This window comes from Oryx dammah, unplaced genomic scaffold, assembly GCF_014754425.2.
Source record: "Oryx dammah isolate SB20612 unplaced genomic scaffold, SCBI_Odam_1.1 HiC_scaffold_29, whole genome shotgun sequence".
Classification (NCBI taxonomy): Eukaryota; Metazoa; Chordata; class Mammalia; order Artiodactyla; family Bovidae; genus Oryx; species Oryx dammah.
The window spans coordinates 79,231,257-79,250,357 of NW_024070213.1; the positions used below are offsets into that span (position 1 = coordinate 79,231,257).

The 19,101-nt window shown below is 37.0% G+C and overlaps 1 protein-coding gene across 12 annotated transcripts in view; it reads left to right on the top strand.

The window, feature by feature from the left end:
- The window catches only part of PPHLN1 (periphilin 1), a 171,621-nt gene that overhangs the window by 109,803 nt on the left and 42,717 nt on the right, over positions 1 to 19,101 (top strand). For all 12 annotated transcript variants that reach the window (XM_040233783.1, XM_040233786.1, XM_040233789.1 and 9 more), the window contains one exon: positions 4,122 to 4,262. In XM_040233783.1, the coding sequence (XP_040089717.1) occupies positions 4,122 to 4,262 (141 nt within the window). The remainder of the gene's footprint in view (positions 1 to 4,121; positions 4,263 to 19,101) is intronic.

The following is a 19,101-nucleotide window of genomic DNA, read 5'->3' on the forward strand; positions in this document are numbered from 1 at the left end:
TGCACAGGATGAGACAGGGTGCTCAGGGCTAGTGCACTGGGATGACCTTGAGGGATGGGATGGGGAGGGAGGTGAGAGGGAGGGTCAGGATGGGGAACACATGTACACCCATGGCTGATTCATGTGAATGTATGGCAAAACCCACCACAATATTGCAAAGAAGTTAGCCTCCAATTAAAATAAATTAAAAAAAAAAAAGAAATTCTGCAAAGGAGACAAGAGCCTTGAAGATGAACATAATGGCCAGCCACTGGAAATTGACAGTGACCAACTGAGGGCACTCATCAAAGCTGATACTCTTATAACTACACGAGAAATTGCCAAAGAACTCAGTGTTGACCATTCTTCTGTTATTTGGTATTTGAAGCAAATTGGAAAGGTGAAAAAGCTCAGTAAGTGGGTGTCTCATGAACTGACCACAAACCAAAAAAATTGTCATTTCAAGATGTTGTTTTCTCTTACTCTACACAACAACAGCGAACCGTTTCTCAATTGGATTGTGACTTGTGATGAAAAGTGGGGTTTGTACAATAATCAGCAATGACCAGCTCAGTGGCTGGACTGAGAAGAAGCTCCAAAGCACTTTGTAAAGCCAAGCTTGCACCCAGAAAAGATCATGGTCACTGTTTGATGGTCTGCTGCCTGTCTGATCCACCACAGGTTTATAAATTCTGGTGAAACCATTACATCTGAGAAGTATGCTTAGCAAATCAGTGAGATGCACCAAAAACTGCAATCCCTGCCACCAGCATTGGTCACCAGAATGGGCCCCATTTTCCTCTATGACAATGCCTGACCGCACATTGCACTCCCAATGCTTCAAAAGTTGAACGAATTGGGCTACAAAGTTTTGCCTCATCTGCCATATTTACCTATCTCTTGCCAACTGACTACCATTCCTTCAACCATCTCGACAACTTTTGGCAGAGAAAATGTCTCTACTACTAGCAGGAGGCAGAAAATTCTTTCCACAGTATTATAAAGTAAAAAATAAGTTAATTTAAAAAAATAAATAAAAAATAAAATAAAACTAAACTAAAAAAAGAAAATACTTTCCAAGAGTTCATCAAATCCTAAAGCTTGGTTTTTTGTGCTACAGGAAACAAACTTATTTCTTGTTGGTCAAAATGTGTTGATTGTAATGGTTCCTATTTTGATTAATAAAGATGTGTCTGAGCCTACTTATAATGATATAAAATTCATGGTCTGAAACTGCAGTTAGTTTTGTACCAGTCTAATATATTGATCCACTTAATGGTGCCCCACAAATCCCTTAGGCTCTGTTCAGTTTTCTTCAATGTTTTTTCTCCCTGTCATTCAGATGATAATTTCTGTTGTCCTATTTTTCAAGTTCACTGATTCTTCTTTGAATCGCTCTAGTGCCTGTTTGTTGTAATTATTGATCTTCTTAGGTCTGAAAAAAGTTTTTGTCCAGTAAATCTTCCATTAGGTCTTTTTCTTGGGTAGTTTCTGTTGATTAATTCTTTGAATAAACCATACTTTGATGTTTCTTTGTATAATTTTTTTTGGTGCACTTTGGGTGTTTGATTCTAATAGTGTGGTATCTCTGACAGTCATATTATCCCTCTTTTCTAGGGCTTGCCGGGAGTTTTTCAGTTGTTATTTGTTACCATTTTTTATTGTTGGCCACTGTTTCTGTACTGAGGATCAGCCTGAGGTGAAAACTTTTAAAGGCTTCTCAGTTCTTTCTGAGCTTTTCCCTTGATATACCCAGTTACTTTCTGTCTTCACCCATGTATACACTTGTTTTAAAATAAACATCCTTATCTTTAATGTCTGGCTCCCAAAAGAAGAAACATGAAAAATGAAGGGAGGGGGGTGGTAGGGTGCTTGGCCTTTATACACCTGGGAAGGCACTTCAGCCAAAGTAAGTGGGGCTTGCAACAATGGGGGAGGTACAGTAACAATGGCTGTTCACCTCTTTGTCTGCACCTCTTGATCAGAAGCAGGAATCAGTGATTGGAGCACAGTTAGTTCCCTGCTCTTTGGAGGATGGGGTGCTTCTTGCCCAACCTGACTCCCATAGGCTATGTGTAAGCTGCTCTAGGAACATGTTCACAGCTCCCTGCCAAGTGGCTCAGAGTGGGACATGGCCAGCTGCTACTGTGCTGAGAGCTGAATGTAATCTCAATTTATCTTCCTCTGCATGGGACAAGGCTTCAGCAGAGTCCAGAGTTTCATAGTACTTAAATCAGATAAATTCTGCCAGTGTAGTTTTTGTGTAGGTTGGGAGACAGATTGCTAGTGCTTTCTACTCTATCTTCCCAGAATCCTCTCCCCTTAAATGATTCATATACTTCAAATTTAAATCCCTTAAGATATGTAACTCAGACTTGTAAAAACCAGGTTTTTTAAAAAAGTAGATTATGCATACATGTGTCAGAAATTCAAATGGCATTGGAATAGGTACAGTTTCTTCTAAGTTATTCCTATTGAGACTGTCTCTTTTATCATTTTTTTTCCCCAGAGATAATATCCTTATGGAAATAGTTTGTTCATATAAATGCATAAACACCCATATTTCTTTCTTCCCTTTTGTTTTTGACACAATTGGCTGTGTATTTATGGGGAATGACCTTTAGGCCTTTCCAGGAGAAAAGTTTGGATACATTATGTAGTATATGTAGACTGGTGTGTGTGTGTGTGTGTGTGTGTGTGTGTGTGTTTTAATGATTTCTTAGTATTCCTTGGTCCTAGACAGTGCATAATTTATTTGATGAACATTTAGATTGTTTTCAACCACTTGCTATTGGTGGCAGCCATATCATAGCATTTACTGCACATGTTTTCTCTGTAAATTAAATTCTTAAAGGTGAAGGTGCTGAGTGCAAAGGATATGTGGTACATTCTGATAAATACTGCCAAATTAATCTCTAAAGAGGTTGTGGCAGTGTACAACACACTAGGCATTGAAATGTGACTGCTCTTACTGATGAAAAATACCACTAATTAGTATATATCTTGTGACTTTTTAAACCTACTGCTGTTTGTTGCTACTTCAGTTACAACAACCATAAATTGTAATAAGTACAAATTTCTTATTTTCTCCCTCACCTCCCACCCAACTAAAATATATTAACTCAAACTTTACTCTTTCCAAACTACTGCTTACTGCAACCTCCATGAAGGCAAGAACTTTTGTCTGTTCCTTTCATTGATATATCCAGTGTTCATTGAGCTGTGCTTGGCATTTATCATAGAACAAATTTTAAAGTAAACTAATGAATAGTTTCTCTATTCATTGCTTTATTCATTCCCTAATAGTTTTCCTTCATTTATTTAGTTTTTCTCTTTTCAACAAAAGTATTTTTAGACAGTAAAATAATTGACCTTGGGCTTTTTGTGGGATTATTTACTCATTAATGAACTGTTGCAGTATTGTTGAAGTAATTATTACTGCTGGTTGGAGTTGTTTTCAGTTATTTGAATAATTCTTAGGCTACAGGAGGAATGGTGTTTTTAATTTCTGGAAGTAGAGCCCTTTTCCATGTTTCTGTTTATTTTGTTTATATTTGTTCACACTTCTCTCTTCCAGTTGAACTTTGTTCTTCTGTGTTTCTTAAATAAGTTGCTTAAGAAATAGAGGACAAAACCTTCTAGCTCTGTCTTAATATAGTATGAAATATAATTTTGGAATGGAATAAGAGGCTTTGTCCTATGTATAATTTAAAAAGTAGCCAGAATTTCCTCTTTAATCCTCCTCACATATCTTCATTGTGTGTATGTGTGCTCAGTCGGGTCCAACTCTTCATGACCCCATGGCCTGTAGCTTGCCAGGCTCCTTGTCCATGGAATTTTCCCAGCAAGAGTACTGGAATGGGTTACCATTTCCTACTCCAAGGAATCTTCTGAGCCAGGAATCGAACCCACATCTCTTGCATCTTTAGCATTGGCAGGCAGCTTTTTTTACCTCTGCACCACCCGGAAAACTCTCATATGTTCATTATGCATAACAAAATTAAAAGTGTTTCTATTCTTATAACAGATCAAATTTAGTGCTTTCTCTTGAGATAATCTGCCAGTTAGTGCTTATATGTAGTCATCTAAAATGCTATATGTCCTTTAAGAAAGTAATGAAAGATTTCCAATTTCTTCTAAAGGCGGGATCCACAGCACCATTGTTCATTGACCATCCAGTAGAACCTGAGTCAAATGCAACAGATGGCATAGAATTGTTCGAAGACAGTCAGCTAACCAGTCGCTCTAAAGCAATAGCAACAAAAACCAAAGAGATTGAACAGGTGAGCATCCAGTCTGCTTAAAGTACAAAATCTTTTGTTCATTTTGTACACAATAGTTACAGTAAATATTTATTAATGTTTCACTTTATCTTTTTTCATTTATGACCCTGAAATTACAATTTAAAAAATTCTAAAAAGTGTTTGATTTTATTTCACAGTAATTGTGATCAGTTTTGTCTCCTACCCCTGCTTACTTTTTTTTCTTTTAATAAAAAGCAAGCTTCTGTTTTAGAAAATATTCTAGTTAGTGTGGAGCAATTAAAAAACTACTAAACTTAATAAGATGAGTTGAAAGAAATACTAAATATACCAGAATGTTATCAAATGTTATTTTTGAATACTGGGAAACAGATGTTTCTTAATGGTTTTCATTATCCCTTTAATTGTTTTTAAAGAAAAAGTAAAGGATAGGTATTTAAATCTAATTTTTAATGATATCATTCTGAAAACTCAGGATCTTATTTTTAATAGATTGAATAGATTGCTTAAGGAATCATCATAGGATAAAACCTATCTATGTCTTAATACAGTGTGAAATATAATTTTGGAATGGAATAAGCCTAGAGGCTTTGTCTTTCCTAAGATTTAAAATGTAGCAGCCCTTTCCTCTTTAATCCTCCTCACATATGCTCATTATGCATAGAAAAGTTGAAAGTGTTTCAATATGGAAATATTACCTACCTTATAGGGTATTATCACTTTATGAGAATTAAATGTAGTAAATATAAAAGGACTTTATAAAATGTAACATGTTGTATAGCTGTTTGTTTTTGATGTTATTACTCTCTAATGCCTTGAATAAATGTTATATTGTTATAGAATCTTCTAAAAACTATTGGAAATTAAGAACAAAATTAAACCTTTTTGCAAGGTGCTGTCTATTTCCACATCAATTAGAATCTATTTCCTTTGGTTAAATAGAAGATCTTATTTAAATCCTAGATATGATTGTGCAGCTTATATTGATGCCAGTCTAATGCAAAAGATAAGAACCCAGATAGGAAATTTGTCAGTAAGCCAACAGAGTTTCAAAACAGAGTTGGTTAGCAATGTCAGATGCTTGGAGGAGTATAGGAAAATGGAGACTGAGAAAATCCTGTTTAACTTGGCTATATGGAAGGTAGATTAGTATCTTTAAAGATATCAATTAAATGAGAGTACAGTAGTTTTCTCACTAGGTGTATCTTCCAGCATGAATATGTATATCATTATTATTGTCTTTTTACTTTCACTTTCTTTTTAGCTTTTTCCCCCCTCTGCCATTTGACATATGTTTGCTTGTCTCCTTTACCATGTGGAAACTTCATGAAAGCAAGGGCTTTGTTTTGTTCACTGCTTTATCTTCCATCATTACCCACAAAAGTAAATTACCCATCTCATTCTTGGGCATATAATAATTTGGTAGGATAGAGGTACAGATGCCTTTTTAAAAAGCTTACAGCTTGTAATCATATGGCAGAGAATCACTGGTCTAAAATCTTTGAGCCAGAAGACATCAGATTGCATCTCTGAATATTGTGTTGCTAGAGATCATTTGAATCATCTTACTTTCACATGAACAGCTTTTAGTGAATATGATTCATTCTCTTGCTCCAGCACATTTATCCTCCTTATGCTTTGGATTCTGTGGTGTATCTTTTCCCCCTTATTTTTATTTCCCCAGATATCTCCTCTTAACCAATTTGGGCCACTGTTTACATTCAATTGTGGAAATACTTTCCTAGGCTTCCTGGCTTCTGAACTTTGAGGGGCAAACTTCAGAACTTCTTCAGTCATTATGGTAATTCCTAGAGAGATCTAACCTACAAAATTATAGGTGATTCATATTCTGGTTCAGGTGTTTACAATTTCATTAACCTCTTAATTGTAATATATCCCACAAGCCCTCACATACCTACTATTAACTGAACTATTTGGTTTGAAAGTACATCCTACTCCTTGCTTTATTACTACTGAGAAATCTTGTCTTTTAACAAATTGTTATTTTGAATGAAGCACACAAATTGAAATCCCCTATTATTACATAACTTCTTTGCTCTACTGTACCTTGAGGGATAAAACAATATTTACTCTTTAACTCTTTGGAATTGTCTTATTTTAGATTTACAGAATTCCTCATATTTTGATAAAATTGTGCTTAGACATAGCCTCTCAGTGAGATCCTCTGTTTTCTTGGGATCCTGGCATATAATATTTAAGTCTACTTGTAATTCCACTGGCAAGATCGGATTTAGTTTCTTCTATTTTCCTCTTTCTTCTGATGGAATCCAATGAGTATACCCACATGTATATATACATGCATACAGACAAAAAATGTGCATGTGCATGGTTGACCTAGCAGATCATATGACTAGGAGTGTCAGGGTGGCTAAAATCCTCCTAAGGACGCAGAAGGTTGTAGAGAAATAGGTACTTAACGAAGCAGTATAAGGATAGTGGGTGTATGAAGTGAAAGTGAAAGTCACTCAGTGGTGTCTGACTCTTTGCAAGCCCATGGACTATAGTCCATGGAATTCTCCAGGCCACAATACTGGAGTGGGTAGCCTTTCCCTTCTCCAGGGGATCTTCCCAACCCAGGGATTGAACCCAGGTTTCCCGCATTGCAGGCAGATTCTTTACCAACTGAGCTATTGGAAGCTGAAGATTATTGAGTTCTTTTGCCCTGGCAACTAGTCTTAAAAAAAAGAACGTTTCGTCTCTTCACTCTCAAGGAACAGTGCTTATATTGTGATTCTCTACCTTTATTGTACATGTAGGGGGCTTTTACAAAGAAGAGTTTCATGGATTTCAGCCATAAATATTCTGGTTAATAAGTTGTCAGAGCTTCTCAGACTTCAGTGTATTGTAAATCACTGAGGGATCTTGTTAAGCTACAGGTTTCATTCAGTAGTTCTGGAAGGGGGCTTGAGGCTCGACTGGCTGATATTCTCCCAGGTGATGCTGATTCTACTAATAAGGAATTGAAAGGAAGTGTATTTTCATAAGTTCTTCCATAGTTTCTGGGCTTCTCTGATGGATCAGTGGTAAAGAATCTCCCTGCAATTCAGGAGATGCACGTTCTATCCTGAAGAAGTTCAGATTCTCTGCAAACTCACATATTACAGTTATTCTCAAACTTGGCAAGCCATCAGAACCATGAGAGTTAAACAGGTATGCTGCTGATCTCCTATGCAATTATTAAAACCTGCACAGCACTTCATAAGACCTAAACATAGCATCTGACACTCACAGTATTAATGCAACTGTTCCACATCCCAAACTGTTCATTTTAAATGTAATACTGTTTATTTTAAACATACACATATATACTTTTTAATGTGAAGAAACCAGAGGATCTATACTTTGTAACATGTTTTCCAAGGGATTATAAATGTCTATTAATAAGGGCAGTGGCACCCCACTCCAGTACTCTTGCCTGGAAAATCCCATGGATGGAGGAGTCTGGTAGGCTGCAGCCCATGGGGTCGCTAAGAGTCGGACACGACTGAGCAACTTCCCTTTCACTTTTCACTTTCATGGACTGAAGAAGGAAATGGCAGCCCACTCCAGTGTTGTTGCCTGGAGAATCCCAGGGACGGGGGAGCCTGGTGGGCTGCCGTCTATGGGGTCGCACAGAGTCGGACACGACTGAAGTGACTTAGCAGCAGCAGCAGCAGCAGCAGCAAGCCAGTCTAACTGTGGGGATGTATAAAGAATATTGATAATATTCTTTAAATGCATTATTCATGATATTCCTCAGTTTGCAGAAAATCACCATCTGTAAGGGGGGCAAGTCTATCTCGTCTTTCTTCTTGTTGGATAATTTAAAAAGAGAACAAGTACCATGAAGGCAAATTCATTTTTAAGACCTCTGGCTATTTCAGGATACTACTTAATAATATAAAACTGTTTTATGAAAAAGCTGATTATTCATACCTATAAGTAAGTCTTTCTATTAATAGAATGGTTGGTTATATATTTATTTGATAACTTACAGTTAAAATGTACACATGAATAATTTAAGATCCAGAGAGGGTACCAATCTAATGTTCTAAAGCAGAGAGTACTCAGAGGCTATTGATAGAGTGGATTGCTTATTTTTCTTCTTTCTTTCTTTTAACTTTTAAAGACTTAAACATTTGTTTTAGTAAAAACATTATTTTTTATAGTCAGTCATAGCTATGCCAACCGTGTTACATGGAGGAAATGTTATTTCTTTGCCATGTAGGAGCCACTTTAATAAAAATCAAGTTACTTCAGAAATCATTTTGTTGCCTATGTAGGTTATTAATGTTATAGGTTAATACAATTTTACTCTCAGTCTAGATCAGTCTACTTAATATATGGTTTTTATTTTAATTTAAATTCGACGTCAACCATTTTGTGAACGAATGAGCAGCTCACTATGTTTTCTTCATTTCTTTCCTCAAAATAAGAAGTTAGACTGAATAATCATAGTTCAGTTCGGTTCAGTCGCACAGTCGTGTCCGACTCTTTGCGACCCTATGAATTGCACACCCGCCCTCCCTGTCCATCACCACTCCTGGAGTTCACTCAAATTCATGTCCATCGAGTCAGTGATGCCATCCAGCCATCTATCCTCTGTTGTCCCCTTCCCCTCCTACCCTCATCCCTTCCAGCATCAGGGTCTTTTCCAGTGAGTGAAATCTTTGCATGAGGTAGCCAAAGTACTGGAGTTTCAGCTTCAGCATCAGTCTTTAAAATGAATATTCAGGACTGATCTCCTTTAGGATGGACTGGTTGGATCTCCTTGCAGTCCAAGGGACTCTCAAGAGTCTTCTCCAACACCACAGTTCAGAAGCATCCATTCTTCGGCGCTCAGCTTTCTTCACAGTCCAACTCTCACATCCATACATGACCACTGGAAAAACCATAGCCTTGAGTAGACGGACCTTTGTTGCTAAAGTCATATCTCTGCTATCTAGGTTGGTCATAACTTTCCTTCCAAGGAGTAAGTGTCTTTTAATTACATGGCTGCAGTCACCATCTGCAGTGATTTTGGAGCCCCCAAAAACAAAGTCTGACACTGTTTCCCCTGTTTCCCCATCTATTACCCATGAAGTGATCGGACCAGATACCATGATCTTCGTTTTCTGAATGTTGAGCTTTAAACCAACTTTTTCACTCTCCTCTTTCACTTTCTTCAAGAGGCTTTTTAGTTCCTCTTCACTTTCTGCCATAAGGGTGGTGTCATCTGCATATCTGAGGTTATTGATATTTCTCCCGGCAGTCTTGATTCCAGCTTGTGCTTCTTCCAACCCAGCGTTTCTCATGATGTACTCTGCATAGAAGTTAAATAAGCAGGGTGACAATATACAGCCTTGACGTACTCCTTTTCCTATTTGGAACCAGTCTGTTGTTCCATGTCCAGTTCTAACTGTTGCTTCCTGACCTGCATATAGGTTTCTCAAGAGGCCGGTCAGGTGGTCTAATATTCCCATCTCTTTAAGAATTTTCCACATTTATTGTGACCCACACAGTCAAAGGCTTTAGCATAGTCAGTGAAGCAGAAATAGATGTTTTTCTGGAATTCCTTCCTTTTTCCATGATCCAGCGGATGTTGGCAATTTGATCTCTGGTTCCTCTGCCTTTTCTAAATCCTGCTTGAACAGCTGGAAGTTCACAGTTCACTTACTGCTGGAGCCTGGCTTGGAGAATTTTGAGCATTACTTTACTAGCATGTGAGATGAGTGCATTTGTGCGGTGGTTTGAGCATTCTTTGGCATTGCCTTTCTTTGGGATTAGAATGAAAACTGACCTTTTCCAGTCCTGTGGCCACTGCTGAGTTTTCCAAATTTGCTGGCACATTGAGTGCAGCACTTTCACAGCATCATCTTTCAGGATTTGAAATAGCTCAACTGCAATTCCATCACCTCCACTAGCTTTGTTTGTAGTGATGCTTTCTAAGACCCACTTGACTTCACATTCCAGGATGTCTGGCTCTAGGTGAGTGATTACATTATCTTGGTGTGATTATCTTGGTCGTGAAGATCTTTTTTGTACAGTTCTCCTGTGTATTCTTGCCACCTCTTCTTAATATCTCCTGCTTCTGTTAGGTCCATACCATTTCTGTCCTTTATTGAGCCCATCTTGGCATGAAATGTTCCCTTGGTATCTCTAATTTTCTTGAAGAGATCTCTAGTCTTTCCCATTCTGTTGTTTTCCTCTATTTCTTTGCATTGATCGCTGAGGAAGGCTTTCTTATCTCTCCTTGCTATTCTTTGGAACTCTGCATTCAGATGCTTATATCTTTCCTTTTCTCCTTTGCTTTTCACCTCTCTTCTTTTCACAGCTATTTGTAAGGCCTCCCCAGGCAGCCATTTTGCTTTTTTGCATTTCTTTTCCTTGAGGATGGTCTTGATCCCTGTCTCCTGTACAATGTCATGAACCTCAGTCCATAGTTCATCAGGCAGTCTATCTATCAGATCTAGGCCATTAAATCTATTTCTCACTTCCACTGTATAATCATAAGGGATTTGATTTAGGTGATACCTGAATGGTCTAGTGGTTTTCTCCACTGTCTTCAATTTAAGTCTGAATTTGGCAATAAGGAGTTCATGATCTGAGCCATAGTCACCTCCCGGTCTTTTTTTTTTTTTTGCTGACTGTATAGAGCTTCTCCATGTTTGGCTGCAAAGAAGATAATCCATCTGATTTCGTTGTTGACCATCTGGTGATGTCCATGTGTAGAGTCTTCTCTTGTATTGTTGGAAGAGGGTGTTTGCTATGACCAGGGTGTTCTCTTGGCAAAACTCTATTAGCCTTTGCCCTGCTTCATTCCATATTCCAAGGCCAAATTTGCCTATTACTCCAGGTGTTTCTTGACTTTCTACTTTTGCATTCCAGTCCCCTATAATGAAAAGGACATCTTTTTTGGGTGTTAGTTCTAAAAGGTCTTGTATGTCTTCATAGAACCGTTCAACTTCAGCTCTTTCAGCGTTACTGCTTGGGGCTTAGGCTTGGATTAATTACCGTGATATTGAATGGTTTGCCTTGGAAACGAACAGAGATCATTCTGTCGTTTTTGAGATTGCATCCAAGTACTGCATTTTGGATTCTTTTGTTGACCATGATGCCTACTCCATTTCTTCTAAGAGATTCCTGCCCACAGTGGTAGGTATAATGGTCATCTGGGTTAAATTCACCCATTTTAGTCCATTGTAGTTCCCTGATTCCTAGAATTTTGACATTCACTCTTGCTACCTCCTGTTTGAATACTTCCAATTTGCCTTGATTCATGGACCTGACATTCCAGGTTCCTATGCAATATTGCTGTTTACAGCCTTGGATCTTGCTTCTATCACCAGTCACATTCACAGCAGGGTGTTGTTTTTGCTTTGGTTCCGTCCCTTCGTTCTTTCTGGAGTTATTTCTCCACTGATCTCCAGTAGCCTTTTGGGCATCTACCGACCTGGTAAGTTCCCCTTTCAGTATCCTATCATTTTGCCTTTTCATACTGTACATAGGGTTCTTAAGGCAAGAATACTGAAGTGGTTTGCCATTCCCTTTTCCACTGGACCACATTCTGTCAGACCTTTCCACCATGACCCTCCCGTCTTGGATGGGCCCACTTGGCATGGCTTAGTTTCATTGAGTTAGACAAGGCTGTGGTCCTAGTGTGATTAGATTGACTAGTTTTCTGTGATTATGGTTTCAGTGTGTCTGCCCTCTGATGCCCTCTCGCAACACCTACTGTCTTACTTGGGTTTCTCTTACTTTGGGCGTGGGGTATCTCTTCACGGCTGCTCCTAGCAAAGTGCAGCCGCCACTGCTTACCTTGGACGAGGGGTATCTCCTCACGGCCGCCCCTCCTGACCTTGAACGTGGAGTAGCTCCTCTCAGCCCTCCTGCGCCCACACAGCCGCTGCTTCTTGGACGTGAGTTTGCTCCTCTCGGCTGCCTCCCCTGACCTTGGGTTTGGGGTAACTCCTCTCTGCACCACCCCTGACCTGCGACCATGGGGTCGCAAAGAGTCAGACATGACTGAGCAGCTAACATACCTACACCCTTTAAGTGAAAACTCCTTTGTCCATGGGATCTCCAGGCAAGAATACTGGAGTGGGTTGTCATTTCCATCTCCATGGGATCTTCCCGACCCAGGGATCGAAACCAAGTCTCCTGCATTGCAGGCGAATGCTTTACTGTACCATCTGAGCCACGAGGGAGTTTCATCTGAAAGCTGTAGGTCTTAGGTGTCTTCCTAATCTAAATTGTATTAAAATTAAAGGCTAAATAGTGCTTCTTTTGTACATACTTGGAGAAGGCAATGGCATCCCACTACAGTACTCTTGCCTGGGAAATCCCACGGGCGGAGGAGCCTGGTAGGCTGCAGTCCATGGGGTTGTGAAGAGTCTGACACACTATTATGTGAGTACATTAAAAAAGCTAATTTCCGATTTAACTATAGAAAATTTAGGTGTTGATTATTTTTTAAGCCTCTTAATGACAGAGAATGTAGAGTACTTACATTAAAATGCTTTTTGAAAACTCAAATATTTGTCAGTGCTATGCATCAGTCAGTGATCAGTTAGTACTTGTTGAGCTAATGAATTGTGCAGTTAGTGTTTTCTTCCGTAAATAAGGTATTCCGTTTAATCACTGTCTGCCTATGGCTGTCTTCTTTTTACTTAGAGTATCTAGTTTCGGTCACCGTCTCTCTGTATAGCTGATTCTTCACAATCCTCTTACCAGCTCTTGCTCTTGTGCTCTCAGTATAAAATAGGATATTTTTGTTTCACTTTTAAAGTGAAAAGGCTTGAAAATTAATCAAATGTACCATCTTTCTAAAAGGTTCACTAGATTGGGAGACATGGAAAAGAGTCACTTTTTAACACATGACGGGTTAAAATTTAATTGTTTCAAACATAGAAGCAACTCTATCTTGTGTATGCATGATCTAAGCATTTTATACCCTACATAACAGAAGCATTCTTTGGTTTCTTTTTTTTGTTTTTTTTTTTTTCAGAGCAAGTAACGAAGTTTGTAAAAGTGCAGCTCTCATCACTATCTTGGCTAGACATCAAGTCTACCCTACTGTATTTAACAGTCTGTTATTACCAGCCACTCACTCGGACTTAACATATATATAGATTTAGTAACATACACTCATTTGAGATATACCTCTGAAAAATTTCTTATTCCCAAAACACACTGAAAATAAATTGTTTATTTTGGCTAAATTTCAGAGCTTTTGAAAGTTAGTTTATCAGTCAGATTATGTTCATGTGCTTACTGTAGACACTTGTTGCTGAAACATTAAGTGTAAAGTTTTCACTTAAAGGGTGTAGGTATATTAGTTGCTCAGTCATGTCTGACTCTTTGCGACCCCATGGACTGTAGCCTGCCAGACTCCTTTGTCCATGGGATCTCCAGGCAAGAATACTGGAGTGGGTTGCCATTTCCGTCTCCATGGGATCTTCCCGACCCAGGGATCAAAACCAGGTCTCCTGCATTGCAGGCAAATGCTTTACCGTACCATCTGAGCCACGAGGGAGTTTCATCTGAAAGCTGTCTCAGAAGGTAATTTGTTTCATGTTTGAAATGTCAAAGCCAAGTATCTCCACCTCTGTGTTTAATGAAAAGTAAGGTATTTATACCTGATATAAATCCGTAAATATGGAGATGGCCTCTATTAAGGTACTATTTTTACATAAAATATAAAATTTGGATAATACAGATACCAAGTCTTATAAAACCCATACTTAAAATGTTGTTAAGTACCAGAGGAGATGTGACCGTCCTGGACCTTATCCCTGGGATTGTCATCATTTAAACAAAAGTACCCGATACAAGTATTCCCCATGGCATAAGCCCATACATGAGCTTCCTTCTCTTACCTCCCTTGTTTCCTGTCGCCCAGTGTTAGATAAGGATTTTTGCTTCAGATAAGGATTTTTGCTAGTGGTTCCAAATTACTGTCACTTGTTCTTCAGTTCCTCTCTCGTAAGTTGACACTTTTATTTAGTCTCTGAGTATTTCACATTAGGCACATTTCCAATGTAACAGAAAATGCTGGATGCTTCCATTTAGTGCTTTAACATCTTAGAGCCTTTTCCTTATTTGTTAAATGAGGTTAGTTTCTTGTTTTCCTGCTGAAATAATAAGTTTTTGTGGCTCAGCTGGTAAAGAATCTGCCTGCAATGCGAGAGACCTGGGTTTGAACCCTGGGTTGGAAAGATCCCCTGGAGAAGGGAAGCGCTACCCACTCCAGTATTGTGGCCTGGAGAATTCCATGGACTGTACAGTCCATGGCGTCACAAAGAGTCAGACACAACTAAGTGATTTTCCATGTCACTTTCCATGTGAAAGCCCTTTATATATTGGAAATCAAATGATTCTTGTTGGTTAGTATTACTTTGTTTCTTTGCAACCTTGAAATACTGACTACTTTCACATTACCTCTTAGGAATATTTTATAGTAAGTTTCCTGTATAACTTTAACTCTGAGAGGCTGTTTTCTCATCGGTGTGAGGATTTGGGCTGTTTACCTTTTGTCCTTTTATTCTGTTTTGTTTTGGGGAGCTTTCCCCTTTATTTGTTAAAATGAAATGTGAAAACTTTAGTATGAACTATTTTGTTTATTTTGGAGGGCTTTTAAATTTTCCTTTCACATTTTCCATTTGGCTTGCTTTTTTTTAAATCTCACTAACCTTATCTATTTTTCTAGACATAAGAAGTGCCATAAAAGATTAATGTTTTCTTCTCCTTAGAATTCCCTGCCTTCCCTCCCCATTCCTAAAACATAAATTGTTCTTGTATTTCCTCCTTCATTTGTCATCCCTTATTTTTAAGATGTGATCCCTCCTGTAACATCTGCTGTCTTCTCTTAACTGTTATTTAATTCAGGTATTGTACAAGGAGATAACGAACTTGGCTGTTTTAAACATCCATTTGCTGAGTACAATATTAGTTAATTGATATTTTCAATTCATTTAGAGAAGGTGTTTTAAAAGTTGCCCTAAGATAATCTTATGTTTCTACTTAAAGGTAACTTGAAATTAAGCATTAGAAATGAGCTGATGTTAGGAGTCACTTACATTGTTATCTTTGATTTCCCCTTATTCTTCCTCTTCTTTAAAATTTTGCTTTTAAAGAAAATAGTACAGGAAATTGGACAATACATTATATATCATTTCTATTTTATTTCTATTTATTTATTTGAATTTGCCAGGAGAGTTTCTCCAAATATTTAGAGATTTTTTTTTTGTCTACCTCAGAACTGAATCCCTCAGTTATCTGAACTGGGGGAGAAATGAGTAGTTTGGCATCATTCAATTTTCTGGTTAGCTGATGTTCAGTTATGTTAAACTCTTGCTATGATTCCTAATGTGCTCTACTTTAATGATGTATAACACATGTACAGAAAGAGTGTTCAAAACATAACTGTTAGCCTAAATGACTTCTCACAAAGCAGGCACTAGTGAAAACTGCCATTTAAGGAAAGAAATAGAGCTTACCAGCACCCCAGGAGTTCCTTCGTACCTCCTCCCTAATCACTAACCCCCCTTCCCAAAGTAACCAGTATATTGATTGCTAACACTGTAGTATAGTTTTATCTGTTTTTGAGCTTTACATAAATAGAATTGTACAGTATATTTTATTTTGTGCTTAGTGGCTTATTGTTCAGCATTATGTTTTTGAGTTTGATTGATACTATTATATGTAATGTAGCTCCTTTTGGTTTTAATTTGCCTTTCCCTGATTACAGATGATGCTGAGGATATTTTCATATATTTTTTGGCCCATGGATTTCCTCTTTTGTAAAGTACCTGTTGAGATTCTTGCTGTTTTACTGTTGAATTCTTTTGATTTTGTTCTTTTGACTAATTTGTAGAAGTTCTTTATATATTCTAAACACAAACCCTTTGTTAGTTACATGTGTTGCAGATATCTTTTCCCATTTTGTGGCTTGCTTTTTCATTCTTTTGATGTCTTTGGAACTTTTAATCTAGTCCAGACTTTTTAGTCTTTTTCTAAGAGTAAATAAAAGCAATATCTTTTGTCTGCTATTTAAGATATCTTTCTCTTTTATTGTCTTCTAGAAGCTTTTCTATTTTGTCCTTTACATTGAGTTACAATCCATCTGAAAGTAACTTTATGTATAGTGTATGTTAAGTGTAGCTGGGATCAAATTTCATTGCTTTCCACGTGGATATCAGCATTTGACCCTGAAGTATCTCTTGGAAAGACCGTATGTTCCTCACTGTTCTTCACTGACACCTGTGTAATAAATCAGGTGTCCATATATGTTTAAATCTTTTTATGGTCTCTTTTCTATTTCATTAGTCTGTTGATGCTTGCAAAAGTACCACACTGTCATTACTGGAGAATTATATTAAGTTTTGATATCCAGTAGAGCTAATTCTCCCTGTGTTTTTTTTTTTTTTTTCCTTATGGGTACCTGTACTTGGAACTGTGAATTTTTGTAGAAACTTTAGAATTGGTTTCTTAAGTTCTCAGGTATAAAAGACAAAGCCTGTTGGGATCCATTTCTCAAGAGGTTGCAGTCAAGCTGATAACAAACAGTGTAGTTTCTCAAGATGTGACTGGAGTTGGAAGATCCACTTCCAAGCTCAGTCATGTAGGTGCTGGCACGAGTTTCAGTTCCTTATGTGGAATTATGGCCTCCCCTAGAGCTAATGACCCAAGAGTGAGAGAAAAAAGTAATAACTTTGCTACCTTCTTTGTTCTGTTCACATACTGTCTGTCACTTCTACTTTGTTCTATTGATGGGAAGTTGAGTCACTAGTCTTTTTCAAAGAACCAGCTTTTGGTTTTATTCATTTTTTTCTTGTTTTGATTTATATTTCATTATGTTCTGCCTTTATTGTTTTTTTATCTTCTATATTTTTTGGTTAGATTGTTACTGAAAAAATTTTTGAACTAGATACTTAACTGATTTGTAGCTTTTCTTTTAGCCTATGAATTCGCTTTCAACATGACATTAACTCACCTTCCACAGTTTGATGTTTATTGTCATTCAGTTTAGAATGTTTTCCTAATGTTCCATGGAGTTTTCTTATTTAGAGTTATTTAGACTATTTCTTAGTTTCTGAACATATGGCAATTTTGTGGATTTTAAAAAAAAATTTTCGAATTCAAAACCACTGTAGTCAGAAAACATATTCTTTAGGATTTTGGTCCTGTTAAATTTGTTGTAACTTACAGTGTGTCTATACGCATGGTCAGTTTTTCTGTACTTGAAAAAAAGGTATACTTTTTCTTTGTTGAGTGCATTGTTTTATTAGTATGTCAGTTAGCTAAAGTTTATCATTATGTCAATCATATATCCTTATTGATTTTGCTTAACAGTTTCTGAAAGGGTTGTGTCAAACCTTCAATATGTTTGTGGATTCTCATATCTCTTTTAAATGTTTCTATTCCTTTTATATATTAAGGCTATGATGTAAATTCGAAAAAGGCAAATTGCGTATTAGTTTAGAATTATTTTAAATCTTTATGAAGTAGTGCCCTTAATTTCTAATGTCTCATGTTTATCTACATTAGTTTTGGTATGTAATCTTTATTTGTCATGTTACTTTTATCTTGTATTCAAGAGAAATAACTTTTTCTTATAAGCAACATATAGTTGAGTTTTAAAAAATCCATTTTGATATATATTTTTTACTTGAATCATTTCCATTTACTGTAGTTGCTGATATATTTATGTTTAGTAGTTCTGATTTCATAGTCCTTTTTCCTTTCTTTGGAATGTTTAAATTTATTATTCACCTCCCATTTTCTTTGTAGTTATAGATTCTTTTACACCATACATCCTTGACTTATTGAAGTCTAATGTAAAATAGTACTTTTTACTTCTTGATGATCAGTGAAGGCATCTTAGAGCACTTGAACTCCATTGAACTTCCTCTTGGTTGATTTGATTTAGTTAGTATTTTACTCCCATATGTATTTTAAATCCCACCAGATACTTAATAGTATTTTATGTGGTTAATGTTCATTTAGTATTTACCCTTTTGTTATTTTCATTGGTTCTTACATCTCCAACTTCCATCAAGGATCATTTTCTTCTACCTGAAGAGCAATGACTCAACAGCTTTTAGTGCACACACTATGGACTTCTGTATAGTTAGTAGAAGGAGTTGTGGAGCGTTACTGCAGTGCAGCTGCAGTATTTTAGAAGTCAGAGTAGTGTAGGAACTGTGAATTAGGGGATTTGGCTTGAATCCCAGTCGATCCGATTGCTGTGCTTATTTGAAAAAGTCAGCTTTTTTTCCTCAATACTCTCTTGGGGATGGTGATATTCCCACTTCATAGTAAAGGTAGAATTAAAGGGCCATATTTATTCAAGTTGCTTAGTATATTGTCAGCATCAACATGACTGCTGTTGTTGCTTTGTACTATTCTTTATGGTAGATGAAAAGTGTTAAGTCTTGTTTGCTTACAAGAACAGAATACCCATAATTTCAAATAGAAAAAGATGAAAGAAAAAATTAAGAAAATGAAAGAGATGAAGAAGGTCTACCTATGTCCAACTGGAGTACATAAAAATAGAAATTGCAGATACATACCCAGACTCTGACCAGGTAACTTATAAATCACACTGAAAAATAATCTGTTCCTTTGATAGTCTTGTGTATTAAATTATAACTTTTGTGGATGGGTTGAAATTATAATTAATGGCATTGAAGTCAAGGAGGACAAAAATGACCCCTCCTGTTGCTTTCCTCTAGTGAGTCTCTCTTCCTAGAATTTGTTCTTACATAAAAATATTTTCCATTCCATTTTTTTAATGATTGTAATTGTGAAAGAGGTTGGAGTGTCGTGTAAAGCAAAAGTATAAAAAAAATTAATTGGCTTTTTAGTTGAAACCAGGTAT